General features: G+C 42.3%; 1 protein-coding gene and 2 pseudogenes across 1 annotated transcript in view; all 3 read right to left on the reverse strand.

Annotated features, from left to right (window-relative positions):
• Ctps2 (CTP synthase 2) overlaps window positions 1-18,932 on the reverse strand; it is a 117,849-nt gene that overhangs the window by 80,516 nt on the left and 18,401 nt on the right. Inside the window, 5 exon segments of the mRNA XM_032889667.1 lie at window positions 4,196-4,290; window positions 6,906-6,994; window positions 8,782-8,885; window positions 8,888-8,913; window positions 11,852-12,003. Of these exon segments, the coding sequence (XP_032745558.1) occupies window positions 4,196-4,290; window positions 6,906-6,994; window positions 8,782-8,885; window positions 8,888-8,913; window positions 11,852-12,003 (466 nt within the window).
• LOC116889490 lies at window positions 12,694-12,840 on the reverse strand (annotated as a pseudogene).
• Window positions 14,945-16,496, reverse strand: LOC116888391 (annotated as a pseudogene).

Raw genomic sequence — 18,932 nt, forward strand, 5'->3', positions numbered from 1 at the left:
CTGGCAGCCATGTTGTGGGCAGATATAAGTGACAGAAAGCAGGGAAGAAGGTGAAATGAAACAAAACCAAGTAGGAACCTCAAGAAGGCAGAGGGTCAGTGAAGTGGCTCAGAAGTTGGGAGCATTTGTTGCTCTTGCAGGACCCAGGAAGCTATCAGCACCAGCATGGCAGCTCACAAAATATCTGTAACTCCAATTCCAAAAGATCCAACATCTAATGCCCTCATTGGCCTCCAAGGACACTGCATGCATGTGCTGCACAGACACATACAGGGGCCCAATATTCAGGCACATAAAGTAAAAATAAATCTTGAAAAGGAAAGATGAGCCCTGTTGCCATACAGATGCTTTTGCAGCTATCTCCACAGTCACTGCAGCCAACCAACTCCCTCCTATAAAGAGACAGCAATGGGTATTCCAGATGCTGACCCAGATGCTGATACATGTGATCCAGGAGATGCAAAAGGAGAAGGCAGCAATGTACCAGCAGGCCAGGATGAAAAGGATAAGCAGGAAATGGCTAAGTGCTCAAGGAACTTCAGAAAGTTCCATATGAGTAGGGCATAAAAAGACATGGTGTTATGAAGTAGAAATGCATACCTGTAATCCTAACACATGGGAAATGTAGGCAGAAGGATAAGGAGTTCAAAGCCAGCCTCAGCTATATAACAAACTCAAGGCTCGCTTGAGGATAAGAATATCACATTCAACATATAATATATACATATGCAAAAGCGTGAAAAGATAAAGACAGTAGAAATGGCCAGGTGATGGTGGTGTAAGACTTTAATCCCAGCACTTGGGAGACAGAGGTAGGGAGAGTTTGAGGCTGGCCTGGTCTACAGAGCAAGTTTCAAGATGGTCAGGGCTTCACAGAGAAACCCTGTCTCAAGAAACAGAAATGAGGGCTGGAGAGATGGCTCGATGGTTAAGAGCACTGACTGCTCTTCCAGAGGTCCTGAGTTCAGTTCCCAGCAACTGCATGGTGGCTCACAACCATCTGTAATGGGGTCTGACGCCCTCTTCTGGTGTGTCTGAAGACAGCAACAGTGTATGTAAAATAAATAAATCTTTTTTTTAAAAAAAGAAACAAAAACGAAGAACAACAACAACAAAACACAATAGAAATGCTAAAAGAATTTCACTGGCTATTTTACATATATTTTATATATTGACAGATGAGATACAACTTGTACGTATAAAACAGAGGATTTGAGGTTGGAGAAATGACGCAGCAGTTAGGAGTACTTGTTATACTTGCAGAAGAGCCTGTTACAATTTCCAGCACCCACATGGCAGTTAACAACCCTCGAATTCTAGTGTTAGAAAATCTGATGCCTTTCTGACCTCAGGAACTACTAAGCCCCTAATGTGGTGTATTTTCGGACATACATGCAGGAAAGCAAAACAGGCACTTATTGTTATTTTGTCTTTATTAAACTTAACCTTTTTTTTTTTTTTTTGGAGCTGGGGACCGAACCAGGGGCCTTGCGCCACTGGCTGAGCTAAATCCCCAACCCCTGTCTTTCTTTATTAAACTTACATACCTTTTAACTGTACAAAAATTTTTAAAAGAATAAAAGAGCATATATATAAGGAGAGAGAGAGAGAGAGAGAGAGAGAGAGAGAGAACAACATGTCTAACATTCTGCATAATGAAATCACATCAAGAGCTTTACCTCAGTTTAGATGGAAACTTGAGGTAGAGAGAAACTTAAAAAGCAGCGAGGGGCTAGGGCTGTAATTCAGCTGACTGAGTGCCTGCCTAGCATGCTCAAAACTCCAGGTTCCATTCCCCAGTATGGCACAAGCAGGTACCTATCAGCAACCCCAGCACCAGGGAAGTGATGATGGAGGATCGAGAGTTCAATGTTATCCTTGACTATACAGCAACTTTGAGGCCAGCCTTGGCTACATAAAGCACACTGTAGGAAAACACCCTGTGCTAGGTTCAATAAGAATGGTCCCTTGGGGTTGGGGGATTTAGCTCAGTGGTAGAGCGCTTGCCTAGGAAGCGCCAAGGCCCTGGGTTCGATCCCCAGCTCCTAAAAAAAAGAACCAAAAAAAAAAAAAAAAAAAGAAAATGGTCCCCTGTAGGCTTATATGTTTAAATACCTGTTCTCCAGTTGGAAGCTATTTAGTGGGTGAATAGAAGGTATGCCTTACTGGAAGAAGTGTCAAGGCAGGCAGACTGACTGAGGTTTCAAAAGACTCTTGCTCTTCTGAATTAGCTCTCTCTGTTTCCTGCTTACAGATCAAGACGTGAGCTCTCAGCTGCTGCTCTAGTGCCTGCCTGCTTGCTGCCATGCTCCCCACCATGACCGCAATAAGAAGACTCCTATCCCTCTTGAACTGAATCTTCCTATTCCCCAGAACCCTTCCTTCTATAAATTGCCTTGGCCATGTTGTTTTATCATAGCAATGGAGAAGTAACTAATATGTATATTTGTACGTGTATATGGTATATATGCACATGCAGGGTGAGGTTGCATGCCAAAGTGCAGACGCCAGAGGAATAAGTTGGGTGTCCTGTATTATCCATGTCTATGTTATGCCCTTGACACAGGGTCTCTCAGTGAACCTGGAGCTTGAGAATTCAGTTCAGCTAGGCCAGCAAACTCCAGCAGTGCTCCTGGACTGTGCCTGCCCCCACACAGTGTTAAGGTTAAAGGCATATGCAGCCATACCTAGCTTTTAATGTGGGTCTTGGGGATCAAATCAGGATGTTTGCTGCCCAGTGAACCATCTCCCCAGCCTCAACACCCCATTAAAAAACCGGCCTCAACACCACATTAAAAAACAACAGTGGCCCAAATGAGTTTAGGTCAGGATAAAACAAAGCACGTATCCTGGTTTTTCTTTGGGAAAAGAGTCCCTAGACTCTGGAGTATCCAGGAAAGAGCAGGTTATAGGAAAAAAGAAAAAACTGGCACCTAACACTCTTCAGAAAGTAAAAGACAGCAAACCTTCCCCTCAGTTCATCAACCCACCGAAATACCTGAAACACAGTGGGGAATTGCCCCTCCTACCTGAATTTCCACCACTAAAGCTGCCCTTAGCACATCTAGGTCCCATGTTATCCGGCCTTACTGTTACAGAAACTAGGCTTTGCCATTTAAGCAACAGCACTCAAAAGACATGTCTCTATGGAAGGTATAGTGATAAGATATATGAATATAGCCCCAAAATTTTGGATGCTAAGGCAGGAGGATAATGTGAACCAAGAAGTTCACAGTCAGCCTAGACAACACAGCAGACAGTCAGACCTCATCTGGTTAAGAAAGAAACATAATAATAAGACTGGTTTAACCAAATTTTAACAGAGCTGCTACTATGGCACTGATTGACCTTTTTGTATTATCCTCTCTAAAATGATTATAAGTTTCAACTTAGAGCTGCAGATGTAGCTTGGTGATAGAGGGCTCTTTTAGTATACACAAGGGTTGGGGTTTGTTCCCCAGTTCCACACATATACACACAAAGTTTCAACTTGAGCAGTCTTTTTCTTTGCTTTTCGTTGTTTGTTTGTTACAAGATTTCTCTGTGTAGCCCTGGCTATCCTGGCACTTACTTTGTAGACCAGGCTGGCCTTGAATTCTGAGGTCCATCTGTCTCTGCCTCCCGAGTGCTGGGATTAAAGGTGTGTGCCACCACACACTGATTAAGCACATCTTTTTCAAACACAAAGGTTATTACAGTGTTCTACTGAATGGCTTTCTGAGGGAAATGCTAAGAGGAGTGGTAAGAAGACTACAGAGACAGACTTCTTTGGTTTCTTGCTACTCAGGAGACAAGTGTTTCTCATCAACTCAGTAATAATTCTAAGCTTTACAACGTCATTCGATCTTCTCCAACGTTGCAGCATGAGCAATATGCAAAACAAATGGGACAGATGTGTTACAATAAAACTTTATTTACAAAACCAAGCTAGGAGCTACATTCAGTTTGATACACCCTATAGTAAGCCATTTGATGCCTGACTTTTAAAACTAAGTTCACACCTTCACAAGAATAAACCTATTACACGTTACCCCTACTAAGGTATGACACCTACCTTATGTCAAAAACCTGAATAGGGCTGGTGATGTACCTCAATAACAGAGTTGCCTTGGATTTACCCTTAAGGGCCTACATTCAACTCCCAGCACTGAAATAAAAAATTTAAACTCATAGGATCAATAAACAAAAACTTTACCCAGAAATGGAATCTTCTTTGTCCTTGCCCAAGAAATTGCCTGGAGTTTTCCCAATGTTCCTCGAATTCCAAAGCCTCCAGGCACGAGAATACCACTGAAATCAACACAAAATGAAAGTAAGATTGACTATCCACCATTTTTACATATTTTTAAATAGTTAATGTGTGTGTGTGTGTGTGTGTGTGTGTGTGTGTCCAGGCATGCCTGTGTATATAAGCAAGTATATGGCACAGTGAGCATGTGAAGGTCAGAGAACATCTTATAGCAACTCCTTCCACTATGTGGTACCAGGGATTGAACTCAAGTTGCCAGGCCTGAGGTCTATATTCAGAATAGATTACCTAATTAAACACCTCTGAAGGTAAACCCTATGGGAACTTATGACAGTTTCTCACAACTGACTTTAATGTATTTTTTCTGGTAGGTCTTAGTAACTTCTGAGTATAGTAATTGAGAATTCCACTCAATAAAAATGCACTGAGACCCAGTTATGGTAGTACATGCCTATTATATTAACCCAACTCTCAGAAGGTAAAAGTAGGAGGATTACAAGTTCTAGAAGTTGAAGATGCTAGGTGACCATGGCTAGACAGCAAGACTCTACACCAATAAATCAAAACAAAGACCAAAGAATACACTGAGAACTGTGTGTGAGGATACGTAACTTATTTTTTTTCTTTTTTTTTAAATCACTATAAGATGGTATTATCCTCATTTCCTAATGTGGAAATTAAAGCTTAGAGCATTCAGTAAGTATCTTTTTTTTAGTTTTTTATTGGATATTTTATGTATTTACATTTCAAATGTTATCCCCTTTCCTGGTTTCCCCCTCCTCCTACTTCTGTGAGGATGTTCTCCCTCCTACCCACCCACTCCCACTTTAACACCCTGGCATTCCTCACTGGGGAAAAGAGCCTTCACAGGACCAAGGGCCTCTCCTCCCATTGATGCCTGACAATGCCATCCTCTGCTACATATGCAGCTGGTGCTTTAGTCCCTGGGAGCTCTGGGGGGTCTGGTTGGTTGATATTGTTGTTCTTCCTATGGGTTGCAAACCCCTTCGGCTCCTTCAGTCCTTGCCCTAACTCCTCCACTGGGGTCCCTGTGCTCAGTCCAATGGATGGCTGTGAGCATCCTCATCTGTATCAGTAAGGTTTTGGCAGAGCCTCTCAGAGACAGCTACACCAGGCTCCTGTCAACAAGCACTTCTTGGCATCAGCAATAGTGTCTGGGTTGGTGACTGCATGGAATGGATTCCCCAGGTGGGGCAGTCTCTGGATGGCCTTTCCTTTAGTTTCTGCTCCACACTTTGTCCCTGTATTTCCTCCCTAGAGTATTTTGTCCCCCTTTCTAAGAAGAACTGAAGCATTCACATTTTGGTCTTCCTTCTTCTTGAGCTTCATGTAGTCTGTGAATTGTATCTTGGGTATTCAGAGCTAATATCCACTTATCAGTGAGTGCATACCATGTGTGTTTTTCTGTGATTGGGTTACCTCATTCAGAATGATATTTTCTAGTTCCATCCATTTGCCTAAGAATTTCATGAAGTCATTGTTTTTTATAGCTGAGTAGTACTCCATTGTATATAGGATACATAGTTATAATCCCAACACTCCAGAGACTAAGACAGGGGGATTCAGAATTCTCAAGACAAAAAACAAGTAAATAAAAGAATATAAAATAAAATAATTTTACTGGGGAATGGCATAACTTAGTTGTAGAGCCCCTGCCTAATGTAAAGAGAGAGAGAGCAACATAAAATGAATAAAGATTTTTAAAAAATAGTTAAAGTTCTTTTTTTTGTTGTTATTAATTTTTTGAGACAGGGCCTCATGGAGTGGAGAGTAGCCACAAACTTACTCTATAGCCAAGAGTGAACTTGAACTCTGGATCCTCCTACCTCAACCTCCACCTAGCTTGGTTAAATTCTTTCCTACTACTATATAAAAACTTTAAGCTCTCTAACATCATCAGAAAGAGGTAAAGTGGTAAAAAAAAAACCACTAAGATTTCAACAGCCACTTTAGTAATGGTGAATGAAAATGTCCTTGCTACAGCAAAAACTCAAGTTAAAAGACAACAGTTCAAGGGAAAATACCAGGAAGGACATGGTAACCTCAAGATACAATGCTACCCCAGGGTTCTCTCAATTACTTACAGAAAGGAAAGAGAAGTGGAAGGGGGAAACAGGAACACATGGAAGGGCTGGGGACAAAGCTCAGTTAGTAGAGTGCTTGTCTAACATGCAGCCAGGGCCTCAGTGCCATCCCCAGTGCCCCATAAACCAGTACAAATCTATAAACTCCAAACTTAGGAGGTAGAGACAGGAGGATTGGGAGTTCAAAGTCAGCCTAAGTTACACAGTTTCCAGGCCAACCTGGACTCTATGAGACTCTCTTCCTACAATTAACTAATTAATTAATTGCATCTTTCAGTAAAATCAATACTCTTTCCCTCTAATGCAGTCCCCCCACACTCTCAAAATAAATTGCCCAAGTCACCTGAGCTCATGTGACACACCTAAATACAATGGGGCATGAATGCTGCATGGTGGTCACCTTTACATGGCAGGTACCTGTAAAGACTATCAGGACTCCTAGCTACTCCACATGTACAAAAATTAGCAACTGGAACAGTAGTCTAAGTACAAAACAAAACAAAACAAAACAAGGGCATTGTCCTCTTCATACAGCCAGTCCCTGTACTCACTCAGCTAAGCACAGCTTCTGCCAAGCTTCATGGAATTTCACAGGATCCTCAGCTTTGGTGATTGGCTCCAGATCAATGGAGTCTATGTACTAAAAATCAAAACAACAGCATCAAAATCACAACAGGTTAAAGAAACATTTAAGAAAAACGAACACTCAAAAATATTATAGCTATCTAACACAGTTATTCAATCATGGAAGGCTAGAATAGTTTAGTGGTAGAGCACTTACCTACAGGAAAGTAGAAGAGAGAAAAACATGAAATTAAAAAAGATAAAAATGAAATGATTAGGATAGGGACTAAAGGTACATATGGCTCAGTGGCAAAGCCTATGCAAGGCCCCAAGTTCAACATTCAGCACCCAAAACCACTGTTTTGTTTTGTTTTGTTTTGTTTTGTTTTGTTTTGTTTTGTTTTGTTCAAACACAGTTTCTCTGTGTAGCTCTGGCTGTCCTGGAACTCACTCTATAGACCAGGCTGGCCTCACACACATAGAGATCTGCCTGCCTCTACTTTCCAACTGCTAAGATTAAAGGTATGTACTACCATGTCCAGCTTCCAAAAACCTTTTTCAAAACTGAAAGCGAAAATGCCAAGTGTGGTGGTTCATGCCTATGGTCCAAGAAGAGACAGGAGGGCATTGCAAGTTAGAGGTTTATACAGTGAGTTTCAGGCTAGCCAGAATTTCAAGACCATGTCTCAAGGCCATAACCCTCCCTGAGAATTTACAAGCTGTTAATGGTAGCTAGGCCTTCATACGAGGCCTCATTCTTCCCAGAGGATCTTACAGGGTACAGAGTAAATTCAAGGCCAACCTAGTCAATCTAGCAAAGCTCTATCTCAAAATACAAAACTAAAAGAGAGTTAGAAATGTAGCTTAGTGATATTTGCCTAGGGTATTCTAGTACCAGTATGATGATAGAGAGGGAGAGAAAGGAAGGACGGAAATGACCTTGGCACTGAGTTTCTAGGTTATCCACAGGGGCATCACTGGAGGGGCTTCCAGCTGAGAGTGCATGAAGCTCCATGTTAGGAAAGGCCTCACAGAACTCCATCCATAACTCTTCCATCTGCCCATCTGCCTCCGTATCATAAATCTTGGACATGGCTAGGACTGTATGTTAAGTCCTGCCGTCCTTCTGTTCAACTTTCCATACGGTGGTTGGAGTTCACAATCTGCATCTTTGAGAATTTATAAATTGCGTTTCTTCTGCAGGGCTAGGGATAGAAACCGAGGCTTTGATCATGCTCAGTAGCACTCTAGCACTGAGCCACACCCCCAACTGTGGTGCTTTGTAGGAGAATGGCCCCCACAGGTTCATGTTTGAATGCTAGCTCCCTAGTTAATGGAACTATTTGAGAAGGATTAGGAGGTGTTGTCTTATTGGAGGAGGTGTGTTCCAGGGGTGGGTTTTGAGGTCTCAAAATGTTCCTCTCTCCGCCTGCCACTTGTAGATAAGATGTGAGCTCTCAGCTACTTCTCCAGGGCCAAGCCTGCCTGCCTGTATACCGCCATGCTCCATCCATGATGATAATGAACCAACCCTCTGAAACTGTAAGCAAGCCACCAATTAAATAAGAGTTATCGTGGTCATGGTGCTTCCTCAGAGCAATAAAAGAGTAAATTGTGTCTGTTTATGTGTTTTGCAGTGCAGGGAAAGGAACCCAGTGTCTTGATCATGCTAAGTAAGCAGTCCAGCACTGAGCCTGTCACTCATGTCAAGGTGGCTCCAACTGTATCTCCAACTCCAGGGAGATCAAACGCCTCTGGCCTCCCTTGTGCACTTGAACTCACGTGTACCCACTCACACAGAGACACAGACACATAACTAAAGATAAAATAACGAGATAGCTGGAAAAGTAGGCTGCGACTCACCATCAGATTCAACTTGTGGTTGATGGCCAAGGCTGAGTGTTCCAGGGCTTTGAACACAGAGGCGTAGCAGTCCCTGAGTTTGGTGTGGATTTAAACCAAGGGCTGGAACATATTTTTTCTAGAAGTCTTTTTCTATACTTGAGGAGGAAAACAAAGTTAAAGTCATGTGACACCTTATGTGAACGTCACAGGGCAACAATGAATGATCACTGCTCTTATTGCAAAAGGTACTTTTCAGAACCTTTAACGCACAGACAAGATGCTGAGTGTGCTTAATCCAAATCTCTCCTCCAACATGCCAACATCTGGGCATCAAACAGATTTCAAAGGCATAAGAAGAGCTGGGGAGATGGCTCAGTTTGTGAAGCACTTGATGCAAGAATGAGGACTTGAGTTCTTGTCTCCAAAACCCAAAAAAAAAAAAAAAAAAACCCTAGCCAGGGTAGCACACATCTGTAACCCCAGCATTCTTATGAGGAGACTGGAGGTAGAGCAGGAGACTCCCCAGCAACTGTACTGTCTCCACACATATAAATGGTGGCAAATCTCAAAATGTACAAGACACACACATAATCAAAGCAAACTTATTAGAAACCCCAACAATCCTCAATGTGGCCTCACAAAACAGGTAAGGTACAGATATAAAATTTAGATATAAGATAGCTATCTTGCATAAAATTTAAACTGTTCTATATATTAGATTATAGGGTGACATTGTGGGAAGAACAATGTACTTGTCTGTCTAGGAAACAAGCCAGTGTGGTGTTTCAGGTAGATGCTTGTAAAAAAAATACACTCAAGTTGTTGCATTTCAAAATTGTCACATTCCTCCAATGTCTAGTTGTTGACATGCCAAATTTCAAAAATAGTGTTAAAAGAATTTTTAAAACATATAACTTCCGTTTTAGATAACTTTAAATAGTCACTACTCAATCCATGTTAATTTTGTATCTATTCAGAACATAGAAAATGGCAATCAGATATTAACGTATTAAGTTTGCCACCAACTAAGAACAGCAGCCCCTTTCCATATCCCCCCATCTGCAGACTTGATTGGAACATGAAATGATGGAACTGTTGAAGCTCAGATCAAGAACCTGTCTCATGAGTTACGCACTGCAGAATGGGGACCATGCTAACCTGGCCGATGTCCTAAGCCCATCCTTCACGTTAACTTTCCCTGTGGACTTCCACTTCTAGGATCAGCCAAAGGTCCACCTCCCATTCTTGACACAGCTCTCACAGATGTCTGAGGCAAGGCTCTGATACTACTAGAGCTATGGGGGAATGGAAAGAGAGTCTACTTTATGGGACTCCCACCCATCATGGGCGGAAGTCCTAAAGTGGGAGGGGTATCTCCATCAGCCTGGGGTCCCAGAAAAAGAACATACCCAGTTCAACCAGGCCTCCTCGCCTCTGAGTAACTGTGAGCCTCCATCATGAAGACAGCTGCGTTGCCCTCTCACTGACTCCTAATATAACTCTACAGGCTACAGTGATGGGGTGGCCATTATACACTGCAGTTACCAATAAACCAACATTACTGCCAAAATGATACAGATATTGCTATCTCCATTTACTTTGAAGACTGTGGTGAGCTGAATGGGTTCCCGCCAGGCTGAAAATATAGTTCATGTATTAAGGTTTGATGTATGCTTGATGTTCTCGGTTCAGTCCTCAGAGGGAAGAAAAAAAAAAAACCTCCCTAGAAACAAAAGCTCAAACATATAATCCCAGAACTTAGAGGTGGGACAATCTCTCTGAGTTTGAGGCCATTCTGGTCTTTAGACCCTGACTTTAAAAAAAAATCACCAAGAATGGTATAAACCGAGTGTAGTAGCATAGCATACACTTTTAATCTCAGCACTCAGGAGACAGTGGCTAGCAGATCTCTGAGATTGAGGCCACCTTGGTCTACAGAGTAAGTTCCACAATAGTCAGGGTTACAAAGAGGAACTCTTTCTGGAAAAACAAACAAACAACAACAAAGACTTTATTAAAATAACCTTATCTTTGCTGATACAGCTAAGGATCTGGAGGAGGAGGAGGCATCAACTCCTAAGGTTGTCTTTAATTGATATTGTACAAAGTTCTGTATGTACACAAAATTAAATATACTTTAAAACCAATAAATTTTTATAATATCTTAAACTATTTAATGGGAGCTGAGGCACAGTGGTGGGCGCCTACAGAATCCCAGCACTCTGGAGGCAGAAGCGGGAGTTCAAGGCCAGTCTGGGCTGCATAATGACTATCCAAAACCAACCAAAACAAATCATAAAACACTGCCAGACGAAATAGTAAGGGCAGAGCCAAAACTTCCCGTTTAAAGGATCTTCTTTAAGAAATGTTAGCCAAAGAGGGCTGGGGATTTAGCTCAGTGGTGAGCACTTGCTCTAGCAAGCGCAAGCGCCCTGTGTCGGTCCCTATTCAAAAAAAAAAGAAAAAAAAAAAGAAATGTTAGCCAAATTTTAAGACAACAACTCTGAATTAGGCTAGGCACGTGGCTCAGCACAGAGTACTTGCCAGCACGTACAAGGCCTGGAGTTCTGGCCCCAAGACTGAAGAAAAGAAAAAAAGCGGAGGAAATATTCAGCAAATAAGAAAATTAATATATGAATAAAATACTTTTGAGAATTAAAAATATTCCTTTGAGAATCCAAATCCCTGGGTTTAAGTACGGGAAGTCAATGGCTTCAGAAATCTTCAGAGAAGATAGAGAACACTCTAATAGACTAGATACATCCACATCAAACATACACATACAAAGGAATTCTGAACAAGGATCTTTTAAAAGCAGGTTTTACTTTCCACCTCCAGGGCCCAGGAATTATTATGATTCCATAAAAAGGCCAGGGGTGATAACTCAGTGAAGGACTTGCCATAAAAGCATGAGAAACTCAGTTGATCCCCACATAAAACCAGAAAGCTGTAGTATGCTGTCTTTAATCCTGCAGTCCTATTTATTCATCTATAAGACTGAAAAGAAGTCTGGAAAGAATTTGGAAACAAATTTCAGAAATCTATCTATGTTTTAAAAAATATTTTATGGCAAATTTTGTCACTTTACCTGTCAGCCATGGTTTTCCACTTGAAAAGCAAATTACTTGAGCAATCATTGATGGGCAGGTCCAATCTCTCTTGAAAATATTTAACCACACCTTGCTCCTCCAAAAGAAGAGGGACTCGGTAGACGGAAGAAACATCATGGATACAGATGACCTGATCAATGATAATAAAATATTGTCCTTAATACATGACTGGAACAATTCAGAACTCAAGACACTGTTTATACTCAAATAAGAAAAGCCATGAGGAGGCCTGGTGGGGTGGGGTAGGGTATAGAAACACCCTCTTGGAGGCTTGGGAGGAAGAATGGATGAGGAACTGTTGGAAGGCAGACCAGGAGGGGGAAAACGACTGGACTGTAAGGAAAGATTAAAGATAATTTTTAAATTTTTTTGATTTAAAATTCTAAAAAGCAAAAAGAAAGCTAAGAAAGCTATACTTTGCGGTGCAGGCCTAACTCCAGCTTCATAGAAAGCTGAGGCAAGAAGACCATAATAAATTCAAGGCCAGCCTCAGGTATACAGCAATTTTAGAAAAGAAGGGTAGGTTAGGAGAGAGAGAATGCAAGCGATAGTGTTCAGTTTTAACTGTCAGTTTTCTACAACCTACAGTCTACAGTTGCCTGGGGAAAGTCTCAGCTAGGAACTGTCTAGATCAAATTGGCCTTTGAGCATGTCTATTGGGGATTTTTTTAAGACAAGGTCTCATTCTGCAGCTGGCTTAGAAATCACTATGGAGACAAGGGTTAACCCCAAATTCACAAGAGATCTGCCTGCATCTGCCCACTGAGTGCTGGAATTAAAGACATGTGCCACCACATCTGGCTTGGAACTTTTACCCCCAGGGGAGGGTGTGAATGCAGCTCTTTCACTACCACAAATTATGCAGTTGAGTTTCCTGCATTTGGGGAAACCACCCCAAGTGCAATGGGTGAGCCTTGCCCTGGGAAATGTACCTTCATGATCATGGTATCTCCCTGCCAGTATTTAAATTTCTAATTTCATTATTGATACAGGAAGATCTTGCCTAAAAATTGGCACTTCTCTGGTTACAATGCAAGAAAGTGAGCTGAACAGTAGGCACATGTGTGTGTATTACTTCATTTCCCCTTACTCTTGAAGGTGTGCATGGGATGTGATTTGCTTTAATTCCTTCTACCTTCACCTCCCAAAAAAAATGGCTTTTGAGTTCAAAAGCCCATGCCAGGACCTGGTGTCTCTGTCTGTCTGTCTGTCTGTCTCTCCACCCCCTCCATGGATCAGGGTCCTCTCAGCTACTGCTCTGGTACTTGTCTGCATGCCACCATGCTCCCCACCATGATGATAACAGACTAAACTTCTAAAACTGAAAGCAAACCCCGAATTAAATCTTTTAGATTATTAGAATTCCCTTGATCATGATACCTTTTTCCAGCAACAGAACAGTGAATAAAGCAACCATTAACCCTAGTTTCAGGGGATCTGACTACCTCTTCTGACCTCTGTACTCCATGCAAAACACACACAAATAAAATAAATCTAAAAAAAGGAAGGGGCTGGAGAGATGGCTCAGTGGTTAAGAGGCACTGACTGCTCTTCCAGAGGTCCTGAGTTCAATTCCCAGCAACCACATGGTGGCTCACAACCATTGTGATGGGATCCCATGCCCTCTCTGGGTGGTATCTGAAGACAAGGCAGTGTACTCATATATAATAAAAATGAATAAATCTTTTTTAAAAAGGAAGGAAGGGAGGGGAGGAGAGAGGAGACAGAGATAGACAGAGAGGTAGAGAGACAGAGAGACAGAGAGACAGAGAGACAGAGAGACAGAGAGACAGAGAGCAGGCAGGCAGGGTGGTGGTGGTGCACACCTTTAATCCAAGCACTTGAGGGTAGAGGCAGGCAGATCTCTGAATTCATGTCCAGCCTGATCTATAGAGCAAGTTCCAGGATAGCCAGGACTACACAGAGAAACTGTGTCTCAAAAGATCTGCCTCCCCACCCACCCCCAAAAATAGCAATATAAGAAGAAAAATACCCTAGTAATCTAAACGAGATCAGAATTAGCACAAGATTAGTTCAATTATAAAACTCTGAATTCATTATTATGTCCTGAGGGGATAGATATGATGGTATAATAAAATATAAGACATAAAATAGTATATTATATATGTACATATATACAAGAGATAGAATAATGTTTATATATATACATATATACACACACATATATATATATGCACACATATATACATATATATATGTATATATATATATATATGTCAGTTTCACATTGATAGATTCAACCAAATGGGGATCAAAACCATTCAGGGAACAACAAACCTGTACTGAACATATCCATACACTTTTCCCTAGACAATACAATATAACTGTTTATATCCTTTTGATGTTGTCCTGGGTAGAAGTCATAAAGATACATACAGTAATCACAAGGAGGTCACAGGTTATATACAAGTACTACACTGTTTTGTTTTGTATTTTACATTTCTTGGGAGAAAGAGAAACAGAGACACAGAGGCAGAGAAAGTACATGTATGTGGAGATCAGAGGACAACTTACAGAGTTGATTCTTTTCCTTCCACTGTTATCTGTCATGGGAATGGGAACTCAGGTTGTGAGGCTTAGCAGCGAGCACCCAGCCCTGCACCATTTTCTTTCAGGGACTTGAGCACTGAAGAAATCTGATCTTCCTATGGAGTCCTAGAACCACCAATCCCTTACAAATCCTGAGAGAGGGCGGTACCTGATCTTAGTACCTGGTCTTAGTCCCCAGCTAGTGGCACAAAGCTTCAAAAAAAAAAAAATAACCCTCCAAGCCTTCTGCTATGTGTAGTGGTGGGCTTTTCTGATTCAAACCACCATGGTGATGATTGTGAGCTCCCTTGTGGATGCTGAAAAACAAACCCAGATCCTCTGAAAGAGCAACAAATGCTTTTAGGTGCTGAGCCATCTCTCCAGCCCATATCCTTTCTTTTTTTATTATTTCAAGATACTTCAAAATGGGTCCCAACCTAAGGATTTGGCCATTCTGCCAATGTTCAAGCTACAAATACTTGCTCAGCAGTTGGGGGGCACTCGTTAGTATCAGGTCTGAGAAGTAAATGAAAATCCATATAAAACAAATATTCAGTTTCCATAGGAACACAGTAAGTGTGACCCCCATCTCCTAGCCTTCCATACTGCATTGGTGCCAACTCTACTCTTACAAAGGCATTCCAAACTAGCAGTAATTAAGTTATATGGTCTCCCCAAATGCCTGAATTCAAGCTAAACTTGCAGGTAAGAGCTACAGAAAAATGGCTGCTACATATTGATACTAGCAGAAGCTCAAGCTGCAGGGTGACAGTCCATTCTGTTCTCCTGAACACAAGACATGGGCAGAGTGCCAACATCCTGCTCCTCCACTTCCAGAGGAAAGCCATGGCTCTGGATCTGCTTCAGGAGTTGCCACATTGACCGTGACATTACATAGTAGATGTCTGGTTTCTGGAACCCATTGAAAGTAGAAGCAGCAGCAACAGTGTATGCACCCATGTTCTCAAACAGCATCCAATCACCCACATGCATTTCAGTCAGGTTACAGCGTTCAACGATCTGATCACATGTTGGTCCCCAGAGGCTGGCTGAGTAATACTTCTCATCTGGCTTGGATCTCTTCTACAGCAGGGCCTTCACATGTACATGATCGTAAGGAATGTAGTTAAATGATCCATACACGCCACCATTCATACAATACATGAAGGTTTGCTCATTGGAGGACTTTATTTCAGATGGGCTGTTCCTTGCACAGGGTATTTTGGCAATGATATTCACTGCAAGTGTTAAAGCTAAGGAAACAGAGTATCTGCCTGGCTCGGCTATGGTTCTCACTCCACAGTCTGATGGGAAACACTAGTTCAGAGCTGGGTTGATTACACTGTGATCCCTTCAGATTGAAACTTTGGATCTCCAGATCCAGGAGAGCCACCATCAATATCAAGCATATACATGTTGACACCAACTTCTATGCCCATGTAAAAGACACAGCGGGCATCTGACGCTTCCTGCATGAAGGTCTCAGGGTCAGTACATCCACTGCCCACATAGACGCTGACACCAGTGATGTCAATATTAACTCTTTTGCCCATTCCAAGAGAAGCCTGCTGGTTTTGCGTGTGGCACCAAACTTAACCCTGAGACGACAAACTGGTTTGGAATCATCATCAATCAGCAAAACCAAATTTGCCTCTGGATGTGCTCTGGCAACTTTTATCAATTCAATTTCACTGTCAAAGTCCTCATCTGGACTCCATTCCTGGCAGCATACTTGATTCGAGACACTTGTTTACAAGGATTTGCATAGATAATCCTCTCTAGAGGCGCCCCAAGTCCCTGCCCCAACTACATTTCAGTCTTGCATGGCAGCCAGGGTGCTCACTATGGCTCTGCTGTCATTACACCTGAGTGGGTAAAAGGGAGTAACCCAGGGAAGAGCTTATTAGCCACCTCAGATGCTGCTTTAGAATGTCTCTGAGGTCCCGCAACATAGAAAGCATCCTTATCGTCAGAGGAAAAAACTTCATTGATCTTTTGGTCCAGAATGTCCTTAGTAGTAAAGCCTTCATCGAGGCTATGGCAGTCAAACTCTTCCTTGGTAAAGCTTCTCATGGTTCTCAATCTGCCTACAGAAAACCTAGAGATGGAATCAAATTATTGCCAGCTCTCGAAGAAGGCTACCTTATCCAAGAACTCTGAATGCTGTCTCCTTGGAGGAGTGGAAACACAGAATAGTGGTGCGTCCAGCCGGATCCATGGAGATACCACTGCTGAACCTAGAGGAGCGCAGGTTGACCTGTCAGCCTCTTTGAGCCCGCAGCAGACACTGACCTGAGGTGGTGCCAAGCTGCTAGCTGAGGTAGCCGGTGGTGGCGTGACTGCTGGGACTGACCTTCTTTCTTTCTTTAAAGAGAGAAAACCTTGTATAACATTGATTTATTGTGTATATATGTGTCTTTGTAATGTAACTGATATGATTCTTAGTGGTCCTGGGGAAGCTTCCAAATAATCACAAAAAAAAAAAAAAAACAAGCAAGTGATTAGAAGACAGCCAACTAAAATCTGAGGAGGGGAAGGAGGCTGGGGACTGAGCTCAAACGTTTGGCCAAATAGTCCAGTAACCATACAAATATTCCAGTCAAAACTATGAGAATTCCCAGCTCATAACCATCGTGTAACTGTAGTCCAAGGGTATCTGAGGGACCAGGCACAGACATGGTACACATGTGTACATGCAAACAAAACAGTCCAACATATAAGAGAAGTCCAACATATAGAGAAGCCAGGTGTGGTGGCATAGACTTTTAGTCCCAGCACACAGGAGGCAAAAGAGGGTCTGGTCTGGTTCAAGGACAGCCAGAGTTAATGAGACCCTGCTTGGCTTATTTGGGTTTTGGTTTTGGTTTTTTAAATACCTCTAGAGAGCAGGGTGGCACAAATTTCTAATCCCAGCATTTGGGAGGCAGAAGCAAAAGGATAAAGGCCAGTTATCCATTATATAGATGCCTGTTTTAAAACAGCCAGAAAGGGGAGCCAAGGGTATTCAGCAATTAAAGTTGCACAAGCCTGATAACCTGAGTTGAATCGGTCAATACTTGGAATCCACATGGTGGAAAGAGAGGTTCTCTGACCGCACACATAGCGTGGCATACTCAACACACACACACACACACACACACACACACACACACACACACACGTAAAACTATGAAAAAAACTGGAAAGCAAGACTCAAGGGAACTTTCCACTTATTGGATAGACAGCTATGAGGAGGGAGACACCCTGAGTCAACAAGAACAGAAGCTCCCCAACTTAGAACTCTCCCAGACTATGTGCACCTCGTATAATAAAGTAGGACTTGACCACAGAGCACTTAGCTGAGTCATGTAATAACTATCAAATTCGAGAAGACTATGCAAACTCCAAAACTGTAGCCAGCTGGCGGTAACACGGTTTACCTCAAGGGCACTGGAAACTTATAACAGGTATCTGAGTGTAGGATGATGTCATACAGGTGAAGGCAGGTACAAGATAGAATGAGGCCTGTCATTGGATGAGAAGGAAGGATGGGCGGAAGAAAAGTTTTAGAGAGAGAAGCAGACTGGAGGAGGCAGAAGCAGCAGCATGGAGGCTGATGTTAAGAGTCCTCTCTGCACATTTACAGGTTGTTATGAATATTCTTAAGGGATGGATGTGTTCAGGGCTTTGTATGTTTAGGTGGGCAATTATATCTCATCAATTGGATCAGAGGTTATTGTGTTGTGTGTTCTTTCATGTGGCAACATAAGTCCAAGAGAGTATGTAGTGGCTAGAGACACTGGGCCGCCATGGAATTGGGATGTATATTTCTGACATGGTGGCAACCTGCCTTGGGAACTAGATGAGTAGCGAGATTGTTGCCAGGCTCAGAGAGAAGCCATTGGCAGTGTGATATGGGATGGAGCAGATCAGGTGAGACAGTTTACTGTCTGAGATGAGGATATCCACCAGATATCTTAGGGCACTACAGTGCCGGATTAAGTGAGGGTTAAAAAGACAGCATTTTTATAATTTACAGCAACATCTGAAGGAAGGGTAGTCCTGTAAGGATTGGGCCCTTAAGTCTGTGGAGTTCGATACTCGGGGTAGTCAGTGTCAGAACACAGTACAAGCATGTAATTCACACACTTGCAAGGCAGAGGCAAGAGGATCAAGAACTCAATGTCAGTCTTAGCTACATGAGACGTGTGTGCATGTGTGCATGTGTATGTGTGTGTGTACTTGGGAAAGAAACTTAGCCCCAAGCCAGGTAGACCTCAGGTGGCGCCTCCACACAGGCACCATGGCACAAGTACACCCAACACACACTTTGAAGCACAAACCTAATTTTTAAAAAAAAATTGAAAGCTGGGTGAAATCCCAGCATTTGGGGGCTCTTAAGGCAAAAAGATCAGAAAGTTAAGGTCACCCTCCTCTATGTAATAAGGTGGAGACCAGTCAGGGATACATAAAACTCTATCTCACAATAATTTTTTAAGTAATAATATACATAGCTGGCTTACATGTATT

Source organism: Rattus rattus, chromosome X (assembly GCF_011064425.1).
Source record: "Rattus rattus isolate New Zealand chromosome X, Rrattus_CSIRO_v1, whole genome shotgun sequence".
In the NCBI taxonomy this organism is placed as follows: Eukaryota; Metazoa; Chordata; class Mammalia; order Rodentia; family Muridae; genus Rattus; species Rattus rattus.